This window comes from Monocercomonoides exilis, assembly GCF_001643675.1.
Source record: "Monocercomonoides exilis strain PA203 chromosome Unknown scaffold22-1379369, whole genome shotgun sequence".
NCBI lineage: Eukaryota > Preaxostyla > Oxymonadida > Polymastigidae > Monocercomonoides > Monocercomonoides exilis.
The window spans coordinates 177,640-201,946 of NW_027150567.1; the positions used below are offsets into that span (position 1 = coordinate 177,640).

Consider the following 24,307-nt stretch of genomic DNA (forward strand, 5'->3'; position numbering starts at 1 on the left):
ACAATCACGAATCATCCGAATTTTCAGAAAAACAAACATATTTATCAAGCAGCAGATGCTCAAACTACAACATTTCGAATGACTTAAAATGCATCTTCTTTCTTTTCATCATCGTCAAGTTCTGCTTCTGTTTTTGCAAACACAACAGCAACATCTTTATCGACTTCTTCTTCAGCTGCCTCTGTGAAAACTTCCTTTGACAGCAGTGAGCCATGCCTCAGTTCAATCACACAAACAATTCCTTATCCTATCTCTTCTTCCTCTCTGCTTTCCATCTCTCAACTCCACCCTTGTCTTTGCTGCCTCTTTCTCAACTCCCTCACTCATCAAAACGCGCTCCTTCTTTTTATATCACACCCACACACTCACCTATTCACTCTGATGTGTTCTTCTCCTTCGTTAACACAGCTTTTCCATCCATCGTTCTTCTGTTATGCCGATGCCCTTTTGTTTGAGGTGGAGTTCTTCAGGCAGATGCTGGGAAGAAAAGAAAAAGAGGTCAACAGGAAGAAAATGAAGAATATGAACGAGAATGAACAAATGAATGAAAGAAGAAGAAGAAGAGGAAAAAGAATTGAACATGAGAAATATTAAAAGATAGAGAAAGATGGAACTTCAAATAGAAAAGTTGATAGAATGATCCATTTGAAGTCATTTGTTGGAAGTAGAACATCTGTTGTTATTTGTTCTTCAAAGAATGGAAGCCGGCTGGAAAAGTTGTGGCAGAGGAAGAATTTAAATGTTCAATTGTCAAAAAGCAGGAAGCAGAAACAGCAGGGGAGAATGTAACGAAGTCAAACATAAGAGGAAATGCACAATTTTGTATCGAAGACAAAGAGGAAGAAGAGAGAAGGAAAAGCGAGCAGAGTGTTTTGAACGGAAGTGAGTCTGAAGTGTCGAAATCAGCTTCGTTGAAAGACAGGCATGCTCGTGACACATATTCAGTGATTTCATCATCATTTTCTTCTTATTCACAGAGCATCAAAACGTTTTTCAGTGATCCAAAGGAAAAGACAAAAAAAAGGCAGCTTGAAGGAAGAAATGCAGCAAAGATAACATGGTTCTGCTTCAAGAAGAAGATGATGATTTTTTTGTGTCAAAGAATACAACTGCTAACAAAGCTTTGACCCCATCTGTTTCTCAATCATCATCCTCTGCTTTGCCTATCCCTCAGATTTCTTTATTGATCCCTCCACAAAGTTCCAACAAATACGCAAAGGATCCACGAAGCAGCATTCATGCAACATTGGAAGAGATGAAGAGGAGGAAAAAGGAGAAAAAGAATACAGATTTTCTTTCGCTGAATTCGTCGCTGATAAGCGAAAGGATGCAGACTCTGATAATTGTTTGTAACATTGCGCTTTAAGATGACAAGTTGTTTGAGGAGGAAGTGAAAGATGTGGATGTGGTGAGAGGAGTAGAAGAGGGGGAGAACGAAAGGAAGAAGGAGAGAAAGGAGCAATAAACGAAGGCGAGAATGAAATTTGACGAAAGATTGAGGCGAATAAAAGAAAGGAAGCTGAGAGAAGAAAGAGAAAGAGAAGCAGAAAGAATGAAAAACTTGCCTTTTAACCAGCAAAATGCTATTAATACAACGTTAAATGGACCAAATCAGACTCCTCAGTCAATTCCTCAGCCAACTACATCAGCATCCTTCTCTTCTTCTCCTTCCTCCTCTTCTTTATCATCATCATCTCCTTCTTCACCATCCGCACCAATTTCATCTGATAACAATCAGATTGTCAATGCTTTGCCTTCTTCGCCATTATCACTTTCGCCTCCTCTTTCAATGTGCTCTTTATCTCCTTTTTACACCAGCACCCCATCTCTTACCCATCAAATGTGGCATCCTGTTCCTTCTTCCTCTCTTCCCTCTTCGCTAACTTCTGCCTCACAGCATCCGTTCCTACTTCGTCACTGTGCTTTCCTGAGCCAAAATTGTCAGCCATTCCAAGCCGCATCGATAGAATTGAGGAAGAGAAAGCGACACAGTGGAAGATAGAGAAGATGCAGAAGAAAGAGGCAGAGAAGGAGACAAAGGAGCAGCTGGAGGAAGAGAATGAGTACTTTGAGAAAAAACGTGAAAAGCTCGAAGACTAGCAGAAGAAGGCGCTGGAGCAGGCTGAGAAGAAGAAAGAGATATTTGTTTCGTATCTGAAAAAGATGAAGATTGAAAGAAGTGAATCGAACTTCAAAAGCGAAGCGAACAAGAGGAATATGTTGATGAAGGAGCATTTCGAATCGCCTCCAGTTGTTTGGATAATGAAGGCGCCGTCGATTCGAAAAGATCAATAATTTTTTCTGGCAAGCTGTTCAATATGGAGGCTTTGCAGATGTCATTCAGAATAAAATCACATTTCTATCTATAGAAAAAGGAGAAGATAAAATTTCAGAAAACTTGTCCCCTTCAAAAGAACATCAAAAGAAGAATAAAAAGATAAACAAAATGAAAATTATGTTCCAAAAAAAAAAAAAAAAAAAAAAAGAAAAAGAAAAAGAAAAACATTCGGAGCCAAAGCGAAGTGAAAATGCAAATGTGTTTTTAGATGTTTGATTTCAAAACTTATTATTTTTCTTCTTCTGATCCTTATAAGAAAAACTCACTATTTGAAAGTTTTCTTTGTATTTCACAAGATAATCGTCAAACACAGCAAAAAAAGCATGAAAGAAGCTTCTTCTTCTTCTCCTTCTTAGGATTCTTCTACTTATAGAAGTGAAGTTGAAGTTCCACATCCTTCTCTGTCGTCTCCAAACACGTTTGCTTCTTCTTCCTCCTCTTCTTTGCATTTTTTACAAACTCATTCCTCAAAGTCATCTCATTCAAAACCCAGATCATCAGTATCGGCCATATCTCTTCATTCTAAAGCTATAACAGCTACATCGTCATCATTTATTTTTTCTTCATCTTCTGGTTTATCTTCCTTATCATTCTCTCAAAATGCATCTGTTTTCAAACAATTTCTTCATTGCCGTCAACCACTCACACACAATCAAAAAAAAAAAAAAAATTAAAAAAAAAAATAAAAAACACAGCAGCAACACCCTCAAACCGATCTCTATGACATCCATTCTCAACTCTCACGCAAAATGCAGCTGAATTCAAAAAACAAAAGAGGAAGCCGAAAGCAAGTTAGAAGCGGAACTCGTCTCTATCTCCATCTTCTTTGATGTCATCTTCTTCCACTGCTTTTCCTATCCATCTTCATCTTCATTGTCCTCTTCTCCATCTTCAAGTCTGCTCTCTTATTCTATTTCTTCAAAAAAGAAATCTGAGAAAGGAAATGAAAATGAAAAAAAAGCGAAATTGAAGCCAAAATAGCAGAAACTCACGGCTCTTTAACAATAACTCACGATGAAAACGAAGATGATGCAGTGGATCAGCCAAATGGTATTATAACTTCTCATCAAAATGCCTCTTCGAAACCAGACAGAAAAGTATTTCCATCTTCTTCAGTGTAAATTCGACTGACTATTTCGACATCGTCTCCACATTTAGACTCAGTTATATATTCTTCTTCTTCTTCGTTTTCTTCATCTTCCTCTTCTTCTTCTGTTCTTCAAGAAATACAGTGCTCGCTCCATTTCACACTTCCTTCTCTTCTCCACCACTGGGTCGGATGTGCTGAGATGTGTGTGCGGAAAAGCATAATGGAAGGCAGCGTGCTGTTGCTTCCTGTTGATGGATGGCATATGAAAAAGCTTGTGTGCTATGAAGAAGAAGTGATTTTGGCCTCATACTGAAATGCCCTCCGGAGCTGAGGTTAACTGAGAAAGGAATGAAAGCACTGGAAATCAGAGAGTATGAGATCTGGGCAAGGAGGATGAGAGAGAAGGAGATAAGGAAGAAGGAAAGGATGGAAAGAAAGAGAAAAGAGGAGGGATGCGAAGTGAGAAAAAGATGGAGGAATAACTTTAAGGATGATACAGCCATTGAGTAATGCATCTGCATCCAACTGATAATGTTTAAAAGAACAAGAATAAGACTCTACTGTACAAACTCCTATCGGATGTCTGTAAGGGAGGTCAGGGCGTCGAAGAAGGAGCATCACACCCAGAGGATGTTGCCAATGGAAGGGGTGATGTGGTGGACGGCTGTGGAGAGGGAAGCGCGGAGGAAAGCGGGGAGCCACACTGATGGAAAGAGAAGCCAGTGTGCTGGTTAACGAATATCTGGTGAGCGCGGTGAAAAGTGATGCAGGCAGAGTCCAAAGCGTAGACTTTTCTGGATCCTGGAGCAGGCAGCCCAGAATCATCGGAGTCAGCCAGAACAGATGGGCTGATGGGAACACGAGAGGCAGGTCCAACAAGCAAAGAGAAGGTGAATGGAGAGATGCGAGTTCCACGGAAGGGTACGCAGAAGCGATATGGAGAAAGGGGAACGACAATGAAACCGGGATTGTGATTCTGTGCTTGAGATTCATGCACCATTTTGTCATTCATATCCTTTCATGTGAAACTTGTTTTTAACCAATCTGTTCTCAAAACGAACAGGCAGACAAAAACAGAGCATCAAAGGAGGCAGATAACTGGATGACATATAATTTATGAGAAGAAGATAGAGAGAATCAGTGGAGAAACAAAGAGAGGAAGATAAAATGAAGATGTTCGTGCGATAGAAGCTTTTTAAGTGGAAAAAAAAATTGACGAGTTTCTTTTCATTTTTTAATATTTTCTTTATTTATCTTAAACTTTGTTTGATATTTAGATAATAATTAAATATTTCTAAGATTACTTGTTTACAAACAAATTTATCAACAAGCAGTTGATAACTTGATGAGTGTCTTATGTTTCTATTATATTTTTGCTTAAGTGTTAATGTGAATTGATAAAATTCAACAAATGTTTTAAGATCTTCAAAATTAATTTAAAAATTTCTTTGCAATAACATCATAAAATTAATTTTTATATAAAAAATTGATTGATTACGTATTGTTATTATTGTTTTTATGTTTTATTAGGTTAATCGAATTTTGGATTTTTTTTGAAATTATTTTTATTTCTCGATATTTGAAATAAAAACAATTGGAAACTAATTAAAATCAACAAATAATTAATAATTATAATATATTGATCTATATTTTCATGCAATTTCAAATAAAATTAATTTTTTCAACCTCACCCTTTATGAAAATTTTTTATGATCAAACTTCGTTATTTTTTATGATATCAAAAAAAATCACCCATCTTCTCAAGCTGATTCTATTCTTCTCTCGTAATAACCCTTATATCATCTTTCTTCCTTTCCTTTGCTTTTCAAGGCTGTTTGATTTTCTTCTGGTATTTGACTCAGCTTTCTTGTTATTTTTGCATGTGCATTGATGAAAGGATAGAACGAAAGCAAGAACGATTACAGTCAAATAAAGATATAATGATGACCTCATAAATAAGAGATTTTGTTTATTAAGAATAAAGAACTGAAAAAATAAATGAATGATCAAAATGAAAAAAAAATCACAAGAATCAGACTTAATAAACAAAAGTGATTTTCAGATTTTATACAACAGCAAGCTTTGTCAATTCCAATGAACACAAACAAGTTTTTTTTCTCACTTGCCAAATGAAAAATAAAGACTGTGAAAGCCAATAAACTCGACATATTCTTCTGATTGAACAGTTGATTTAAAATTTTTTCAAATGAGAAGTTTCTCACACATGAAAAAAATGAAAGTTCAATCTATCAAGCAAATATTGTAATAATTTTAGTATTGTTCAATCTCCAATTTTTTTCCATTTTCATCTGTCTAGTAAATTGATTCTATCTGTAAACAATTGAAAAGGAATAATTATGAATGATATTATTTTCAATTTGAAAAAAAGAAGGAATTCCACAATATCATGAATAAATAATGAAATATTCAAAATGAATTACAAGAAAAAGCATAACTGGTTTCTTGTTTTGCTTTGCTGAGTTTGTTTTAGTAAATAAAACGATAAATTACACCGCCAAGTTTGTTTGAAGTTAATGTGCTCATTTCTTTGATTAAAAAAATGAAATCTGAAAAATGAAAAGAAAAATTATGGATTATTCTTTATGTGAAATGAAATAAACAACATTTCATAAGCCAAACCTGTTGTTAAGATCTTCTGTTTGTTTTTCAAACAGTAACGCTTCTTTGACTTTTGGTGACGTCAGTGACAGTCACGACTTCCAGTGGCAAAAAAAATCCAAGTTTATAAGATCTTGTCACTAAACCATTTTTTTCTTTAGAAATTTTTTAATTTTGAAATTAATATTTTTCTCTTACAAAAGAAGACACTTTCTTTAAATAAATAACAATTATTTGAAATGAATTTTATTTTTTCTTTTCTAATTTTTATATTTTTTTTTTGAAAATTTATAAATATTGAGAAAAAATATGTTTTGATCAGAAGAAAATTGGAACATGTCGGTCACTTGTGTCAGTAACTGACAAATATTGCCACATGTCGCACAGGTCTATTCTAATGTTATATTTCACATATTAAAAATGACAAATATTTGGTTGTTTCATATGGTTCAACAAATGCTAACTTTTGATTTTGTTGTTTGATTTTTATTATTTTTTTATCTCTTTGTCATTTTTAAGTTTTTCAATTAATGTGTCAGATATTGAGTTTTGACAGCATGAATCCCCAGTTTTTGCATATTTGAATTGTAATGCATGCAAAGCACGCATAACATATCCTCTTAACATATATATGATTCTTGATCAAAAAATTCACAAAAAAAATATTTCTATTAATTCAATTCTTACAATTCTGTCCGAAATGAAACCAAATTGAAAGATAAATTTCACTCAATGCAGACGATGAAGCGAGCGCACGCATGCCGCAAGGCAGGCGCACACAAACTCGTTTCACAAGTTTTTGAAATACATTCTTAAAAACAACTAGAAATTTCCTTTTTATATTCAAAATCTTAAGTTTAACAACTTGTTTTTTCTAGATATTTTCATATTTCAATTTTTTATCGACATGCGAATACTATTTTGAAAATTTCTTCGTTATTAAAATGAAGTGTTAAAAATAAAAATATGACATGAAAAATATTTTCTCTGATGCAAAAAGAAAATATTAATGTTCAATTTTTTTCACACTTCTTTATTAGAGTGTGTAATTTTCATCTCATATTTTTATTTTTAACGCTTCATTTTTATAACAAAGAAATTTTCAAAATAGTATTCGCTTGTTGAAAAAAAAATGAAATGTGAAAAAATCAAGAAAAAACAAGTTGTTAAACTTAAGATTATAAATATAAAAAGGATAATGCTAGTAGTTTTAAAAAATGGATTTCAAAAATATGTGAAATGCTTCCTCGGCTGAAAAAAGTCACTTCAAAATAAAAAAAATTGCTGTATCTCTACGAAAAATAAACAAAATTTAAAAAAACAAACCTGTAATTTAATGTATTTGTTTTATAAACACACTCATCCGAGTGTTGAGGTCCATCTAGCTTTATTGAATGATTGGCATGCAAAAACAAAAAAAGTTCCAATAAAGAAAAAAGTCCCATTCAAAAGTTGACACTGTGGGAAGCATCGAAAAAGCTATTAGGGCAGCGAATGGGAAAAACAGAGAAATCAGAAAGCAATGCTTGAATTTTCTTCAAAGTGCAGTGTGTGGAGGAAAGATGAAAAGTGAAGATCTATCAGAAAGCAGAACAGCAGATGCTAGTTTGGAGGAAATTACCCAATTTGATGTTTCAAAAGAGTGACTTGTAGTTGAATTAAAGCTTTTCATTCTTTGTGAAATGCTGATAATAAATATGGAGAATGAAAGCCTCAACGAAAAACGAAAAGAGAGGAAAAGAAAGTTATTGAAAAAGATGGAAGAAGAAGGGTTCGAAGGCTGTTTAGAGGAACTGTTCAGTTTCTTTGTCAATAGATCGATAGTTCCTGTTTTCACATTTTTTTCACAGAACAAAATTTTTTTGATTGCTGAATTGATGGGATTTTCAATTTTTATTTCATTTGTCATTGAGCAGAACATTTATTTGACTGAATTATGAAGGGATTCGATTTTTTTTTTTTTTTTTTTTTAAAATTGTGAATTTAAAAGGTGCCACACAAAAAAATACGTCTTTTCAAGCATTTGACTTTTTCAGAAATTTATTTGAACAACATTTTTTAAAAAACAAGATGTGAAACTTTTCTTATTGAACTTTCAAAAGCGAAAAATGAATTCAATCATACAATGAGTCAAAATAAAAGCTTACAAAAAGTTTTATCTTTCGTTTTTGTGAAACATTCCATAGTATCATGCATTTTGTTGGATGAAATATCATTGTGACAACAAAGTTAAAACCCACTTTTCCTTATTATTTTTTTAACTGAATTTCTTCCATTTTGTTGAACTTGCGTAAACAGAATTTTGTTTTCTCTGTGATCAGTCGTTAAGTGCCTAATCGTGGCTTTCCTTCATTAACCGCGAACTTTATGATTGTCCCATAACTTCTTTCATTGAACTCTCAATCTTCTTTTGCAATATTCCATAAGGGGAAAGCACACAGTTTCATTAAGCGCAATGGCTTCATTTGATGAATAACTTGTCGCTTAAATGCAATCAATGTTTAAGTGGTTCATTCCCAAATAACCTGTCACATTCCGCTAAATATCTCCCATTGCTTCTGGCAGTTGTGATTTTCTCTCAAAAAGCTAATTCATCCCAATCACACTCACTGCCTTCCCTTTCCCAACAACTGAAATCTTCTTTTCCCCAACACTGATTGTTGTCCCTTCGCTCACATGCCTTCCACTTAGCAACGTGATTGTCGAGCTCAGCTGCACCATGCTCGACCCCACTGCATGCCCCACAGTCTTGCACGGTGCTGCCTCACTCATCCCACACAGATTGCTCGTGTCACTTCCACTCACTCCAACATATCTATCTTTCATCCCTTCCTTCAACCATTCCTTCTTTTCTGTATGCAGATATGTCCAACTGCCTGAATAATATCTATGGCACACTCTCGTATCATTTGTATTCGTTGTGTACGATTCGTAGAATGGGTTGTTCGAAGAAAAGTGATTGTAATAATCTTCAAAATACACATCATGGCCATAAGTCGTGGAAGTTGTTGTGCAACTGCAATCATGGAAGAAGAAGAAATAGCAATAAATGTTGTTGCTTGGAGCAGCTGATTGAGCTGGATACAACTCCATTCCTCCACCATTCGACACCGCTGAGCACGAAATGAACTGGAGACTTCTCATTTTAAAAGCAGATGGAACAGTTTAGCAAAACATCCCTCCACTCCACTTTGTCTTCAACAAACACAAAGTGAATTTGCTCTTGAACACACAAGCACACTCCCCATTTCCACCTTCTGTTTTAACACAGCTTTTATTATTTTTAATTTTTCAAAAAGAAGTCCTTTTTAGCAAAGTGCTTAAAATGATGATTTGAACTTAATTCTTTTGTTCTAATAATCGAATAATTTTTAATGTTGTTCTACCAATTATCACTGAAATAACGATTCTTCATTCTTTGAGAAACATGCTTCAGTTACAGCGAACAATCATACTCTTCTCATTTTCTGAAAAATTTTCCTTTTTTATTTGTTGTCTTTCTTATCGTTTTATCCGTTCCACATTCCCTTCATTAATAATTTCAGATATTGTTTTTATTTATTTGAGACCCTAACTGATTGATGGAACATCCAGAATTAATTTTCTTTTTCAACATAACGTTTGTTAATGCTAACATGTTTTAAATTTACGAGAATTCTAATTGATAACAAAGATTCAAAAAAAATAGCAGAGGGATTAACTGAAGTTAATTTTGTTTTTTCAAATTCAAATTTGGATCTCAATAAATGATCTTATTCTCATAAAATCTGTTGGATTGAAAGAGTTATTTATCATTTCTTCTTTAAGCAATATAAATCTTGAGTACAAATATTTTTATTAGAATATATTGCTTGTTTAGAAAAATATAAGAATTTATCTAATTAATATAATTGATTGATATTCAAAGATCATGAATATAACTTATAAAAATTGAACCATATTTTCAAAATTTTGAATAATAATTAAAGGGTGTTTATTTCGTTTGATTCATTAATGTCTCAACTTCTTCAGTTTGCAAATGAAACAAAACAACTCCAGAAAAGAAACTTTACTACAAAGGACACCTTTAAAATGATGAGAGATTTTATTAAGGAATGTAAAAAGTGTGTATTTTGTAAGCATTTGGCTATTTTCCTCGGAAAAAGTGGAACAGGCAAAAGCACAATGATAGATGCTTTATTGGGAATACCACTCAATGAAACATGGGACAAAAAAATCGTGAAAGTCAACGAATCGTCTGAAGGACCAGATATTGGAGATGGAAAATTAGCGAAAACACCGTTTCCAGAAGCTTATAAGCTGGATGATGGATATTGGCTATTAGACACACGTGGATTTCATGGATCTGATATCGACACCGAAACAGACATTATCAGTACACTGATCTTGGAAGTGTATCTGAGAGTTAGCACAAAAGTTTCAGTTTTGTATCTCTCTGAATTTGGTAATTACTACAATTTCACGAATTTGAAAGTAGACATGCTGCTGGTGAACGATATATGTGAGGACATGAATCTGCCCGTTTTATTTGTTGCCAACAAATGTTTTAGACTGAATGTCAAACAGGTGTCAAACAAAGATCCTGAAGAGAAAAAAATCGAACAAAAGAATCAAATCAAGCAAATTGAGGAATATCTTTTCAAGCAGTTCGATGATATGCGCGAGGATCAAATGAAAAAAATCAAAAATAAATATTTCAAGCAAATTAATCTTTCAGATTCAGATGCACAATGTGATGAAAAGACTTTCAGAACACTCATTGAAAAAGCAAACGCTTCAACAGGGCTGGAAACTATCAATTTGGAGAAGTGCTTGAATCATTTTAAAATCCTCTATATGCTGAAAAAGGCACTTGATGAAAACCGATTTATATACTATGATGCAGTGAACAGTTACTCAGTTGATAGGATTAAAGGCATTGTGCGTGATGAACAATATTATGTGCATTCTAATCGTTTATCGCTTGGCCGCTGTACACCTGAATCCTCAATGTTCCTTAATTCAGTTTCTGAAATGGCAATCAAACTGAGTTGGCTTGTGGAAGCAATGATTGGCAGAATGTTTTTTCCAAAAAATATGAAATCTATCAAAGAAGGATGCGAAAATTATGTGAAGGAATGGGAACAAAAATATGACAAGTTGAGTTCAAAAGAAAGGAACCTTCACGCTGAATTGGATGACTATGAACAAGAAATCATTAAGCTGAGTGAAGTCGAAAGGAAACTTAATGCTGAATTGAGGGAGTTGGAACTAAATAGCAGAAAGCTGAATGAAGATGAAATGAAACTTAATGCTGAATTGGAAGATAAGGAACAAGACTTTATCCAGTTGAGTGGAGATGAAAAGAAACTTAAGGATGAATTGGAACACAAGAAACAAGACAACATAAAGCTGATTGGAGATGAAGATAGAAATAACGATGAATTGAGAAACTTGGATATTGAAAACCCAGAACTTTTGGATTCCAGAATCAAAAATGAAGAAAATTCGATGAGGGAAATAGAACGACCTCTGAAAAGTTATTATAATCAAATAGAATCACTAGACACAGATGAGCCTGTTTTGTACGATAAATATCATTTTGAAAAAAAGAGTGGATTCTTTTCGAATGAAATCGTGATAGAAAAACCTGTCAAAGTTCCGGGCTCAATGTTCAAATTTATTCCTGGAAATGACTATACTCATGCTAATGAAAACAAATTAAAGCCGAGAATTGAAAGTGGATGGTTTCGAGGAGCGTTCAAGGCAGAAAAAAAAACGAAAGAATTTTTAGATAAAGGTATTTCATTGCTTTTACAGTTATTATCATTTAATCAAATGCTTTCTGTAATTGGTTCTGTTGGGGCCGAAGTTATTGATCCTATTTTTAAATTCTTCATGCCAAATAAAATATGTGCTTGTGAAGGAACAATTGAATTTTATGCGCCATCGAGAGATATTCCAACGAATCAGCAAAAAATCGAACGATGCAGAATTCAAATTAGCGAGATACTAAAACAAACTCAAAAGGCAGAAAAAAACATTGAAATTTTGCGGCAAACAAAAGCGCGGCTTGAAAATACAAAAGCAAGGATAAATGAAACAAAAGCACAGCTTGAAATAACAAAAAAAAAGATTGATGAAACAAAAGCAAAGCTTGAAATTACAAATCATCAGTTTGAACATGCAAAAAAACTGCTTGAAAATGCAAAAACGAAGCTCGAAAAAGTCAATGCACAGCTTGAAACAACAAAAGCAATGATCAATGGAACAAAAGCGATGATTGAAAACATGAAAACGAAGATTGAAATCACAGAAGCGAAGATTGAAATGACAAAATTGAAGCACGAAGAAACAAAAATGATGAAGGAAGTTTGGCAGAAAAGAGTGGGAAAAATAGAAGAATTTATTCAATTTTGTGATGAATGCGACAAGCTGTATAAAGAAAATAGGGAAATGATTGAACAACTGTATTTATTTGCAAAGCTCTATCTTCCGAAGGCGTTTGTGAATAAATGCAGAACAGAGAAATTGATGGCATCAACTTCATCTTCCTTTTTGCCATCTTCTTCTGTTGTGCCATCAATGTCCAGTTCTTTTGAAGGAACGCAGCAAAAATCATCTTCTTTAGCAGAATCCTCATTTTTGCCCTGTGTTTGCGAATGCAAAGCAATTGAAGAAGAAGAAGAGAAGAAGGAAGAACAAGATATTCCACTTGAACAACAAGTTGATGAAAACAAAAAGATTTTTGCAAGGTTCATTGTTGCATTAGAGAAACTGGAAGAAACTCACAAACAGCAAAATGATATTTCTTTAAAAATTGAAGAAAAATATGATGCAAAGCTTGTTGAAAGAGCTGTTGAAGAATGCGGAAGAATTTCGAATCAAACAGTCGGTTGCATGGGCTATCTTGAGCAATTTAAAAAAATGAATATATCAATCGATGAAAAAGAAATAAAATCGTTATCTTCTTAATCTTCTGTTGATTATTGAAAGATGTGCATTTGGTTGCACAACATTTTGTATTCTGTTTTGTTTTGTTTTTTGTTTTTGATTTGATAAGTCTTATCAAATGGACCCGTTTTGAAAAGGCTGATAACTGTGACGAGCATTGTTTTTTGACTTTTGAAAAGATGTTGTTATTTTTTATTCACCGCAAAGACCATTTTTCTATTCACAGAAATTGGAATGTCTTATGAATCGCAAATGCCAACCGGCACTTGCGCAATTGGAATTAACATCCATTTCACAATTTTATTTGCAATGATAACGCAATGCGTTCTTCGATATCGATATGAAATTTGACTTCATATCAAATACAGTTTTTTCTATTTCTTTTTTCTTTTTTTTAAAGAAATTTGAAAGTTCAAAAAAACAGACGCACTGCAATTTGTTTTTAAAAAAACCATCAAAATTATTGATCTTGGAAGTTCGTTGTGTCAAATTTTCATAAGTTCAATTGAGGAAAAACAACAAGGTAATGAAAATAGAATGAACACAAAAAAAGAATTATGTGTCATTTTGTGATCAACTTTGAAATTGTTTTTCTTGATGAGATTGCATCTGGAGTTTTTCATCATGATTGCCCATTGTCAAGATATTAGAAGAGCGAAATGCTTCTTGAGTTTTTGCATTGAAAAGTCCATTTCATTTTTCGAACACTCGTTTGAGCAGTATTTGTATTCACTGCATCTCATGTGGAGTGATTGACTTTGAGACTGCACAAATCAAGTTGACATTTCCAGTTGTCTGTTTCATCGTTGATATTCAATGTTTGAAGGAAGCGCTGCCCCACAGCTTATGAAATAATCACGACAAGGAAACCATGCTTTATCGCTGCTTTTCCTGAAATTACACATGTCTGAATGGAGGACATGACATTGCCCTTCAAGGCTCAACAGCACATATCATTGAATTCACCTGCTGTTCCACAAGGGAACACATCAAACAGAGTGAGCATTGATTATTCAGAAATTGCTGATAAAAGCGGATGGCTTTGAAATGTTTCTGGAAGAATCAAATTTGTCTCCTCAGTGCCATCACAACCTAATTCCTTTGATGGATATTTCTGTGAAACGGATGAAAGCCATCTTTGCTGCGCTATCAGCCGCTGCCTCTCTCAGCTGATTCCAGAATTTGTTGCTGATATAGAGATACACGAATGAACGATCACAAAAGCCAAAAGCGCGGGCTGTGGAGACAAGACTTACTCGATGTATGGCAAAAGTGATTTTTGTCAAACAATCCAAACAGAATTCGGAGCAGCGAGATTATCTCTTTTTTCAGTGTCCACATGTTGTCTATCAGAGACTTTCCATTTAATCATGAACCAATCCATGTCAATAATGGAGCTTCAAGGCTATTTGAGATAATTGGAGCAGGAGGAATGCACATTTGCAGACTGAATGTATCTTTTGGGAGTGGACAATCAACAGAAACAGCATTTACTACGGAGTTGATAAATGTTCAGAATGGGATGTTGCAAAAGGAAAATGAAAACAACGCAAGGACAATTCTATCATTTGGTTGTTTTCGCTTTCTTCAACAAATGATATTTATTTGAAGCTTTCAGAATGCGTCTTTGATGGATTTGAGAGAACTCACAAAGCTGCGTGACTCCGCTGGAGAGAGACAGGAACAGGTTTGTGCAGAGGTACCAGCTGAGCTAGACGCCGGATGAGGAGATCTCTCTATGTATTTTTTCAACCTAGAAATGAGAGGTCGATCTGTGTGCTCAATTTGAAGAGCTCCGAGGCCGAGCAGATGCAGAATGCGCAGAATCAGAAGAGGGAGCATACACATACGAAGCAGCTGAGCCAGCGCGGCACGAAATGAAGCAGTTTCCAAACGCTATCTCGATGCATTTAAATGGAAAATACAAATTTCACAGGAACGCTGATGATGCCGTCAGCTACTCCCACTCGTCCACAAACACATACACACGAAGCACTCAACATCCCAATCATCCCTTTCCAGTGGAACATTTGCCCGATCACGAACGCAGCATCCCGCAGAGCTATCGACGGCACACTTTCCTGCGGCACAACCGCCCCTATCGCAACAAACTCGTCCATCCTCTCTCTCTGCCTGTCCGAGCTCAAATGCAACGACACTTCATCTGATGCCAAACATCCACCTCCACCCACCCCCATACCCCCACCTATACCCACACCCCCTTCTCTTCTCATCTCTCTCCTCCCAAACAGCCTCTCCCCAATGAACGTGACGCTCATCGTCCCGTCCGGCTGTATCATCCCTTCCACAACCGGCTTCCCCACAATCCGCTCCCGCTCCGCACACAGCTCCACCAGCGCCCCCGTCACCGTCATCGTCACCAGATAGTCCCGCCGGTTCCCATACGCACTCTCGTCAATCAGCCTCAAAAACTTCAAATGTGGAGATTCCATATCCAGAATCTGCTCTTCCTTCTTCTTCTTCTTCGTCGTCGTCTTTTTCGTCTTCTTCCTCTTCCTCTTCCTCTTCCTCTTCCTCTTTATCTTCTTCTTCTTCTTCTTCTTCCTCTTCCTCTTCCTCTTCCTCTTCCTCTTCCTCTTCCTCTTCCTCTTCCTCTTCCTCTTCCTCTTCCTCTTCCTCTTCCTCTTCCTCTTCCTCTTCCTCTTCCTCTTCCTCTTCCTCTTCCTCTTCTTTCTCCAAATCTATCGAACTTCCCTCTCTCCCTGACTCCTCATTTGTTGCCAAATCATTGGAAAACATTTCCACATGTTTCTCATCTTTCCCCGCTCCATCTGAACTTCTATCTGAAGTTATGTCAAAAGACCCATCTGCTGCGCTTCTTCTGCTCTCCTGTTCTCCTGTTGGATGCTATCAGATGGAGAAGAACTGCACACTTTTGGTTCAACTGAATGCTGCTTGTCTGCACCATCCTCAGCCTCCGCCTCCATCCCCGCCTTCACAAACCTCAACCGACTCATTCCAAGCACCTCCACAACCAGCGGCGCCATCGCTTCTTCCAACTTCACCTGGTTCTCTTTGATTCTCTCCACAAACTCTCTGTGAGCTGTCGGATACGCTCCTTTCTCCTCATTTCCATCACCTCTCTCTCCTTCCATCTTCTTCTCCCTCTTCTTCTCCCCTTTGCCTCCCTCTTTGCCTCCCCTTTCTCCTTCCCTCTGCCTCTTCCTGCTCTTTCAGCACAGCCAGCGTAATCGATACTTGTGACAGAATAACATCCTCCATCCCCAGCCACGCCTCTGACAGCTCCTTCGAATCAATCTTCCCAACTTCACATCCGCACACCTCGACTGCTGTGACCTCCATATCAGCAGAGAAGGGTCAAACAGATCGTAGATCGAATGGAATGCTATTCACATCTGCTGCCACAAAGATCCGCTTGCCCCCCGACTTCGTGCCCACCGATGCTGCAAGCGACGGAAGCGGAGCCACAGGCGGAACAAAAAGCATCGTCAACAGCGCCACATCGTATGCACACACAACACCTCCATATAGCACCTCCCGCCGCTCCACAACAAATCATTCGAAGCGTTTGTTGCTCCCTCAGTGATGACTGTCTGTGATTTTCATTCACTTCAGCCGCCTCTCGATGTCGTCCATCGCTCCTGCCGACGCGTTTGACTCCGCCTCTGCCAAGGCATCAGAAAAGTCAATCGCAGGCGCTGATGAAGATGATGGCTGCTCATTCTCTGAAGATTTCTTCTCTTCACTTCTCCGCCTCCGGAATGGCGAAGTTGATCGGCGTGCTGCTCCTGTTGAAGAAGACGAAGAAGAAGAAGGTGCCGAGCGAAGAGACGACTGCCGAGCTGCACCAGCCACAAGAAGCTTTTTCAGATACTCCACCACGTCAGCCAGAAGCTCAGCCGGAGACACAAGCACAACATCCACATTCGGATCAGAAAGATCGACCGACCGCGAAAGCTCTCCGTTCTCGAGTAACAGTAACAGATGGAATAGGGTTTATTTATTTATTAATTTATTGTTTTTTTTTTTTTTTTTTTTTTTTTTTTGTAAAAAGATGAAAATGAAAGAAGAAGAAGAAGAAGAAGATAGAAATGATGGATTGATACTGAAATACATAAATGATGATGAAATGAAGAGAAAAGGAGAAGAGGTGGAGGATGAAGAAGAAGGATAAAAAGAACGGAGATCTGTCATGGATTTGATTGTCATGTGGTAAGATAGAATGTTTCTTGAAATTGAAAGAAATCGATATCTTGAACTGAAATGGCAAATACAAATGTTTTTGAACAATTAGAACTTAACAAATACACTCTTTTAAATAGAATTTTTTTCTATTGCAATTTTTGATGCTCTTAACCTTCAAATTAGATATGTAAAAAAATATGAATAATAACTTTGAAGAATGAGGATTTGTGCAAACTCGAAAATAAAATGATCTTTTCTTTTGATAAGTTACTGATACATTTTGATCGATAAGTGTTGATATTTTGATATTTTCCTTCTTCATCGATTAATCGTTCATAAGAAAATCTTCAATGGAGTGCTTTCTTCCTATTCTCTTTAAAAAATGGAGTATTTGTTCACTTGCTTTTTCTTTATTCCTTTCAGCTTTTTAAATGTTGTGGATATGAATATATAAAAGAGAAGATAATCAAAGATGAAACAAACTTGTTGAATTGCATTTAAACGATCACACATTCAAAGAATATCTTTTTCTCTCATGATAATATTCATCATCGAAATGACTCTTACAGAGCTAACTACGAAGTGAGTTGATGTTGCAGGTATCAGATACAGTCAAAAATGAATTTCTTATTAATCTTCAAATGATGAGCAAGCATTGTTGAATGTCTCTGTATTCTTGCAATAATTTTTGTGGAACAGCATTTCAAAAGAAATCTGAAACTTATTTTGTGTTTCCACATTTTTCAAGATAAACAAATAAGCAATGCACTTTTTTCAATTAATTCAACTTTTTTCGAATGCATAAACCCTGAAATATGTCATTAGAAATTAATCAAAATTCCAAAAAGAAGATCAAACTATGAAAACATTTGATAGGATGTTTTGCAGTCCTTCTTCAAGAGAAATACAATTATTACCCATTGAATATTATTATGTGACACTGCTCGCCACTGATTCCATTGACGTTTTTTGATCAAAATTATCCACCTTCGTCAGTTCAGTCAGTTCCCCATAATTAAAAAATCGATTGATAAATTTTCGAAAACTTCGACCAATAGTTTTTTAAGAGAAAGTGATTATTGTGAATTAATAAGCAAATTGAAAACATTCTGTTAATCAAAAATTAAACTATAATCGTTTATAATTTTTCTGACGGAACTTTTTTCCATCTCGTCAGTCAAATTTCGCTTTTTTTCAAATCAAAGTCAGTCAGTCACCCAGGCTTAATTTAAATTTCCATTTTATTTATATTTTTCTTTTTATGAATAAATTAATTTTATGTTAGTTGACCTTCAATATTTTATTTGATTGCAAAGTTATTTACTGAAAATTGCATTTATTATTTTCTTTTTCTTTTTCTTTTTCTTATTTGGATCAAATAATCATTTTGTGATTGTTAAGCATTTCAAATTGTAACTTTGAATTGAAAAAGATTGTTGGTTTTTTTCTTCTTGTTCAAAAATGATTATTTTTATTGCTATTTACACAATATTTTGAACACTATATTTTATTTGATCGTGTTTATTTTTTTATGAAAATATATTGTTTGTTTTTCGCTCTTAAACATTTTCCTCATATTTTTAAAAGAGAAAATCAAAATTTCACATTTATTTTCTCCCCTTTTTCATCCTCTTCATCCTCTTCATCCTCTTCATCCTCTTCATCCTCTTCATCCTCTTCTTTTGTTTAAAATTTTTCTTTTTCCAGATTTTGATTTATTGATTAATTTATTAAATTGTTATTGATTCCAGTCCATTTTGGTAATTCCAATGGTGCTTTTTCATTCTTCTTTGCGTTTGAAAGGTCAATTAAAAAAAAAAAGCTGTTTTTGCGAACGGCGTTGACTCATTATTCTGTCTTATGTATATCCTTCGTGTTGAGTAATATTTTATCCTCATCTCGTTGTTTTATTAATTGAAAAATGAATAAAATATATGGAGAATTCGAAATTAGTTAATTATTTATTTTTATTTTTTGATCAAATTTTTATTCTTCAAAATTCAGGATTGAATAAATAATAACAACTATTTGAGCGAGTTATTGTTCAAACATTTTTTGTTAACTTATACATCAAAAATAATTCAAAATCGAATAAGTTTCAAACATAGTCGTAAGTTCGATATTTTTCAAATTCTCAAAAAATTGACAAAAATCAATAAAAGTCAAAAAACATTATTTTTTGCAGAAATATTAACAAAACTTGTTATTTTAATAATTTTTCATCGCTTTTTCAATATTTTCTTATGTTTCATTTTGAACAATTATGTTACTCAAATCAAAGAAGAATAATAAAAAAATTTAGACTTATCTCAATTGAAAGCACACTTTTTCACAGAAATTTAACCGAAGTAAAATTTTGTTTTTATACCAATTTAGAAAAGTAAGATGAATACAGTGTTGGTTCTTTTATTTTAATTCAATAGCAGAATACTCATTTCTTATTTAATGAAACAAATGTCAAAAGTTTTGTTGCGGGTGAATTTTTGAGTTTCTTATGATTTGAAATCTTCAAAATTTGCAGGAAAAACAAAACAAACATTGCCGATAATATTCGCAAAAACAAAATTACAATATTTTTTTTCAATTGAATTAACTTTTGGAAATATATGTTTTTTATTATTAAAATTTCGATTTCGATTGAAAGTTTTTTGATTTCGTTTAAAATTTTTTCGAATTCGTTTGCAACTTTTTCGACTTTGAACAATTTTTGGTAGATGTCACCTTTGGTGGACCTACTATTTTTTGCATATTTTTAATGATAGTTAAAAAAAGCAATTAATATATGGGTGATTTTTTTTGATTTCATTAAAAAAGATCAAAAATTGAAAAGAAAAAATCTATTGTGGTATTTATTGATCAAAAAGTTTTAATGATTTATTTCAAGTTTTTTAGCTTTTATTGCTGTCATATATATTTGTAAAATTCATAAGAACAAAAAACATACCTTTTTTATGTTTTAAGTGAAAAAGAAAATTTTGATCATATTTATAAAAATAAACCAAAAATAAATACTGAAACTTCTAAAAGGAAAATAGTCATATCATAATTGGAAAAACAAAACTTATAAAGAAAATTTATATTTATTGAACAATGTTGATGGATTTTAATGTACAAAATATAATTTCTTCAAATAACATGCATTGAATTTTGTTTTCATTGAGGTAAAACTTCATCACCAATTTCCTGCTACAGCTGAGCAGTTCAACGACTTATTAAAACAACGAAAGGAATGGAGGCGATACAATAATAGATGATCACAATAGAGTCAATCTCACTTTTCTCTCCTTTTTATTTTTATGAACAAATTTCTAACTTTCTTCTCCATCTGCTGCCCATCTTTCTTGCTTTTCTGCTCCACTTCATTAATATCCCCCATTTGAAAATGTTGCCTGTTGTTTTCTTTTATATATATTGTTTTCCTAATAAAAGTTTCATAACACTTCTTAATCACTTCTTTAACGAAAAAAGAACTTGTTAATTTTTTTCAGCGAATTTGCTTCGTTCATTTTCTTTATTTTCTTCTCTTCTCAGCCATCTCCCTTTTCCTCGACCACACCTTCATCGCCGGTCTCACTTTCAGCAACCTCAGCATATTCCACCTCACCTCTCTCACAAACCCCTTCTCTTTCAACTCCTTTAACAGTTACAACAGTTCCATGAGCAGCATTATTTTGGTACACAGAAACCAGAAAACTTCCGAAGGCGATTTGTTTTCCTTGACACAAAGATCAGCAGGTTCCATATGATTGAAGAGGTGAATGAAGGAAGAGGAAGAGGAAGAAGAAGAAGAAGAAGAATTGAGGAGAAGAATGAGAAGTGGAGGTGCGTGTGTTTGAGCTGGTGTTTGAATTCTTTCTGGAGATGAAAGGGGAAGAAGAGGAGGAGGAGGAAGAAGAGGAAGGAGAGGAAGAAGAAGAAGAAGAGGAAGAAAAAAGAAGGAAGAAGGAGTTGCAAATGTTGAGGAGGCTGTGATTCATTGAGTGTGCTCTTGAACGAGAAAATTTTCTGTTATTCATCTTCAATAACATCTCCTTTTGTTTCTTTCAGTTGCGACATGCACCAGCTTTATGTCAAAAGTGTCATTTTGCAATGTGCAAAACTCGTCTTTCTCATTTGTCTTCATCTTCGCTTCGGTTCTTCACGTGATTCCCTTTCCTCTGCTCTTCGCTCAACTTGCTTTTGTATATCTCTTTTTTTGCCTCTTCCATTTGAACTCGCACTCCTCTCTCTTCGCTTCTAAGCGGTGCTGCAAAATGAGAGGATGAGTGCGATATTGCTGGCAGATCCTTCCCTCTTCCACCGCCATTTCTCATGCGATGCCCATTCAGTCCATTCAGCGCAGCTTGCGCACAGAAGCTGTATGAAGTGCTGAAGCAGAGTGGAACGTTCCGCTGCAGAAGGTATAGACAATAACAACGTTGCATTTGAGAAAAAGCAAACTGAACGAAATAATTTTTGGCGAGCTTTATCAAGCTTCCAATTGAACAACGAACACACATTTGAATGTCGACGGCCTGATCCAATGAAAAATGAGGAAGATGATTGATTAAATGAAGGAAATTAAGAAGAATATGAGTTAGAAGAAGGTGAAGAAGGTGAAGGTGGAGAAGAAGGTGCATAAGAATGTTTAAAAATGATGTGACAGAGAAATGTGCTATCAGTCGATTGGCATTCTTGAGATAGATGATGAGAAGGCTTCATGTGATGTTGATTGGCTTAAACGTTTCGCTTGCTGTATAAATTTCAGATTTGTTCGAAAAAACTCGATCACAATATTTGTCACTAACAGATTGTGGTAATCAATATTGCTGTATTTTTCCAACGTCAATTCGCTTTCTTTCTGTGATTTCCCCTCCTTTCTCTTCAAAAATAGAAAATGATAATATCCCTCAATTTCCTTCTTCTTCCATTTTTCCATCTTCCATTCAACCCCAAAAATCATCAGAAAATATCAATCACTTCCTTTTCTTCATCTTTCGCAGTCTCTTCCATAAAATCTTTTCTCCTCTCATAAAAAAATACCCCTCTTCTGATCAAACATTTCTCAATTTCCTTCTTCTTTCCTGCTTTTGCCCTCTTTTCTTTCTCTTCAAAATCCATTTCTCCAATTTGTCTCAAATATCTTCCTCACCATCCTCAGCCACTTCTCTATATTTTTGCTATATTATCTTCTCCAAATCTCCATTTGCTCTTCTCAATCCCTCTGTCTCAAAATTTCCTCCATTCCAAACCCACTTTCGAAACATCAACATTCCAAAAAACCACTCAACTCCCACACTCTCCCACAAATAATATTCTTCCATCTCTTCTCTGCCCCATATCCCTCATGTGCATGGTGTTGATGAGATAAACCTCAAATACTGTTTTGGATGGTTGAGAATATTATTAAAGGAGATGATCATGCCAAAAACAGAAAAAACACATCTGCACATCTACCACAATGTGTACAACCTGAGAAGACCCTCCAGTGAGATACACGATGTATTTTGTGGAGATGCATTCCATGCTGTATTTGACCATTCTGAGACTGAAATGGAGAGATTGAATTTTTGGAATGATGATGGCTGTGGAAATGAGGCTGTTTGGCAAAAAACAGTCGAAGGGCAGTTTGGTATTATTTTATTTTTCTATATTTGAATATTTGCCTTTTGATGATTTTTGTATTGTTTTCAGGGCAGGAGGTGGAAAAGAATGAAAATGAATGAGAGCGGAATATCTCGTTGTGCAGGGTGAGTATGGAGTTCGGACCACGAATTTATAAGGAAAGTGCCCAGGATGAAGGGATTTGGAAGTGAATTAGAGATGATATTTTTGGAATAAGAAGTTTTTTGATGATGAGTGTGGAAATGAGTAAAATACATATATTTTACATTATTCAGAATAGAAAGATAACGAAACAGTTGAAAGAGAAGCGAACGTGGGTGAATCAACTATGAAAATTATTTATTGTCAAAAATTGATTGATTTTTTCTATTATTTGTTGATTTCGACCAATCAATTCTTTTTTCATTTTCAATAACATTTTTCTGCAAATTCTTAAAAAGAAATTTATTGAATACTTTATCAAAATTGTTGCATTCATATTTTATTTGCGGTTAATTAATAGTTTAATTCTGTTTATTAGAGTTTTGTAACTTTTTGGATATGTTTAATGAATTTTCTTCAAATTTTGAATCAAAAACAATTAGAAACAGATCAAAATTAATTTATAAATAACAACAACTATATACAAAGCAATATATTTGTATGATCATCACTTTCATTTTCCTTTTTTAACCAACCCTTAACGAAATTAATTTTTGATCAAACGTCGGAATTATTTATGATATCAAAAAAATCACCCATATTATTAATTCTTGTTAAATGTGTGCGGAAAGTTGTTATAATCAAAAAAATGAAAGTAAATTTTTTTTTAAAAAAAATATAAATAAATTAATTATTCTGTATATTCTGAAGCTGATGCACCATCACCAGCTCCAAATTCATCAGAACTCGAAAAAGAGTAGTTTTCAGAGTTGTTCTCAATAATGTCATCAATATCTGGCAAATTTGGTTCCTCGTTATTTTCCTCATTATCATTGTCTTCATCAATTTCTTCATGTTTTTTGTAAACTCACTCTACAAATTCAGAAAAAGTCAAATTGAAGCAGTTTTTGACAATGAATGAAGAAATAAAGTCTTGAACAAATGCATCATTCATTCCAGAAACAGGAAGAAACTCTCTGAAATGATGCCACATCCCTTCAACAGTGTTAGTGCATGCTCCAGTTGCAGGATCCACATAGTGTCGATCGTGTACAACAATTTTGTGCATGTAGCCTTCTTTTGCCAATGTTGCATATGCTCTCCATGAATCACTCATTACAGTAGTTCCAGGCAATATATGCTGTTTTATTATTTGTAACAAAGAGTTTCTTGAACGATCTTTGAAGATCCATGGCATTTTTTCCCCAACTTGCTGACCCTCTCTTCTTTCTATTGCTCCAAAAATCCATTGCTGCCTCTTGTATCTTCCTCTTCGATATTTTCTTCGACGTAACAAGCATTCATCTATTTCTACTGTCTTGCCTTCACCTCCAAGTTGAATAAGCTTGTTAATAAGGTATTGTGTGCAAGCATATCTGTATGCACTGTACCAAAAACCGACTGAGTGCCTGTGA

At 34.6% G+C, this 24,307-nt stretch overlaps 10 protein-coding genes across 10 annotated transcripts; 4 read left to right on the forward strand and 6 right to left on the reverse strand.

Annotated features, from left to right (window-relative positions):
• Positions 1-1,477: 1,477 nt before the first annotated feature.
• Positions 1,478-2,002, forward strand: MONOS_11752 (uncharacterized protein; the record flags this gene model as incomplete). Its single annotated transcript, XM_067864316.1, has 1 exon — positions 1,478-2,002. The coding sequence occupies one exon, from the start codon at positions 1,478-1,480 to the stop codon at positions 2,000-2,002; it is 525 nt and encodes a 174-aa protein (XP_067727380.1).
• A 2,021-nt stretch (positions 2,003-4,023) lies between these two features.
• MONOS_11754 (uncharacterized protein) lies at positions 4,024-4,428 on the reverse strand (the record flags this gene model as incomplete). Its single annotated transcript, XM_067864317.1, has 1 exon — positions 4,024-4,428. One exon carries the CDS (start codon positions 4,426-4,428, stop codon positions 4,024-4,026), a length of 405 nt encoding a protein of 134 aa, XP_067727381.1.
• A 4,205-nt stretch (positions 4,429-8,633) lies between these two features.
• Positions 8,634-9,191, reverse strand: MONOS_11755 (uncharacterized protein; the record flags this gene model as incomplete). Its single annotated transcript, XM_067864318.1, has 1 exon — positions 8,634-9,191. One exon carries the CDS (start codon positions 9,189-9,191, stop codon positions 8,634-8,636), a length of 558 nt encoding a protein of 185 aa, XP_067727382.1.
• Positions 9,192-10,040: 849 nt separating this feature from the next.
• Positions 10,041-13,001, forward strand: MONOS_11756 (uncharacterized protein; the record flags this gene model as incomplete). Its single annotated transcript, XM_067864319.1, has 1 exon — positions 10,041-13,001. The coding sequence occupies one exon, from the start codon at positions 10,041-10,043 to the stop codon at positions 12,999-13,001; it is 2,961 nt and encodes a 986-aa protein (XP_067727383.1).
• A 1,759-nt stretch (positions 13,002-14,760) lies between these two features.
• On the reverse strand, positions 14,761-15,355 carry MONOS_11757 (uncharacterized protein; the record flags this gene model as incomplete). The annotated part of the gene is made up of 2 exons (XM_067864320.1): positions 14,761-14,880; positions 14,966-15,355. The coding sequence occupies 2 exons, from the start codon at positions 15,353-15,355 to the stop codon at positions 14,761-14,763; spliced, it is 510 nt and encodes a 169-aa protein (XP_067727384.1).
• A 40-nt stretch (positions 15,356-15,395) lies between these two features.
• MONOS_11758 (uncharacterized protein) lies at positions 15,396-15,740 on the reverse strand (the record flags this gene model as incomplete). Its single annotated transcript, XM_067864321.1, has 1 exon — positions 15,396-15,740. One exon carries the CDS (start codon positions 15,738-15,740, stop codon positions 15,396-15,398), a length of 345 nt encoding a protein of 114 aa, XP_067727385.1.
• A 50-nt stretch (positions 15,741-15,790) lies between these two features.
• MONOS_11759 (uncharacterized protein) lies at positions 15,791-16,096 on the reverse strand (the record flags this gene model as incomplete). Its single annotated transcript, XM_067864322.1, has 1 exon — positions 15,791-16,096. One exon carries the CDS (start codon positions 16,094-16,096, stop codon positions 15,791-15,793), a length of 306 nt encoding a protein of 101 aa, XP_067727386.1.
• A 248-nt stretch (positions 16,097-16,344) lies between these two features.
• On the forward strand, positions 16,345-17,136 carry MONOS_11760 (uncharacterized protein; the record flags this gene model as incomplete). Its single annotated transcript, XM_067864324.1, has 3 exons — positions 16,345-16,466; positions 16,578-16,956; positions 17,017-17,136. 3 exons carry the CDS (start codon positions 16,345-16,347, stop codon positions 17,134-17,136), a joined length of 621 nt encoding a protein of 206 aa, XP_067727387.1.
• Positions 17,137-21,256: 4,120 nt separating this feature from the next.
• On the reverse strand, positions 21,257-21,571 carry MONOS_17565 (uncharacterized protein; the record flags this gene model as incomplete). Its single annotated transcript, XM_067870497.1, has 1 exon — positions 21,257-21,571. The coding sequence occupies one exon, from the start codon at positions 21,569-21,571 to the stop codon at positions 21,257-21,259; it is 315 nt and encodes a 104-aa protein (XP_067727388.1).
• Positions 21,572-22,473: 902 nt separating this feature from the next.
• Positions 22,474-22,842, forward strand: MONOS_11761 (uncharacterized protein; the record flags this gene model as incomplete). Its single annotated transcript, XM_067864325.1, has 3 exons — positions 22,474-22,482; positions 22,539-22,753; positions 22,821-22,842. The coding sequence occupies 3 exons, from the start codon at positions 22,474-22,476 to the stop codon at positions 22,840-22,842; spliced, it is 246 nt and encodes an 81-aa protein (XP_067727389.1).
• Positions 22,843-24,307: the final 1,465 nt, after the last annotated feature.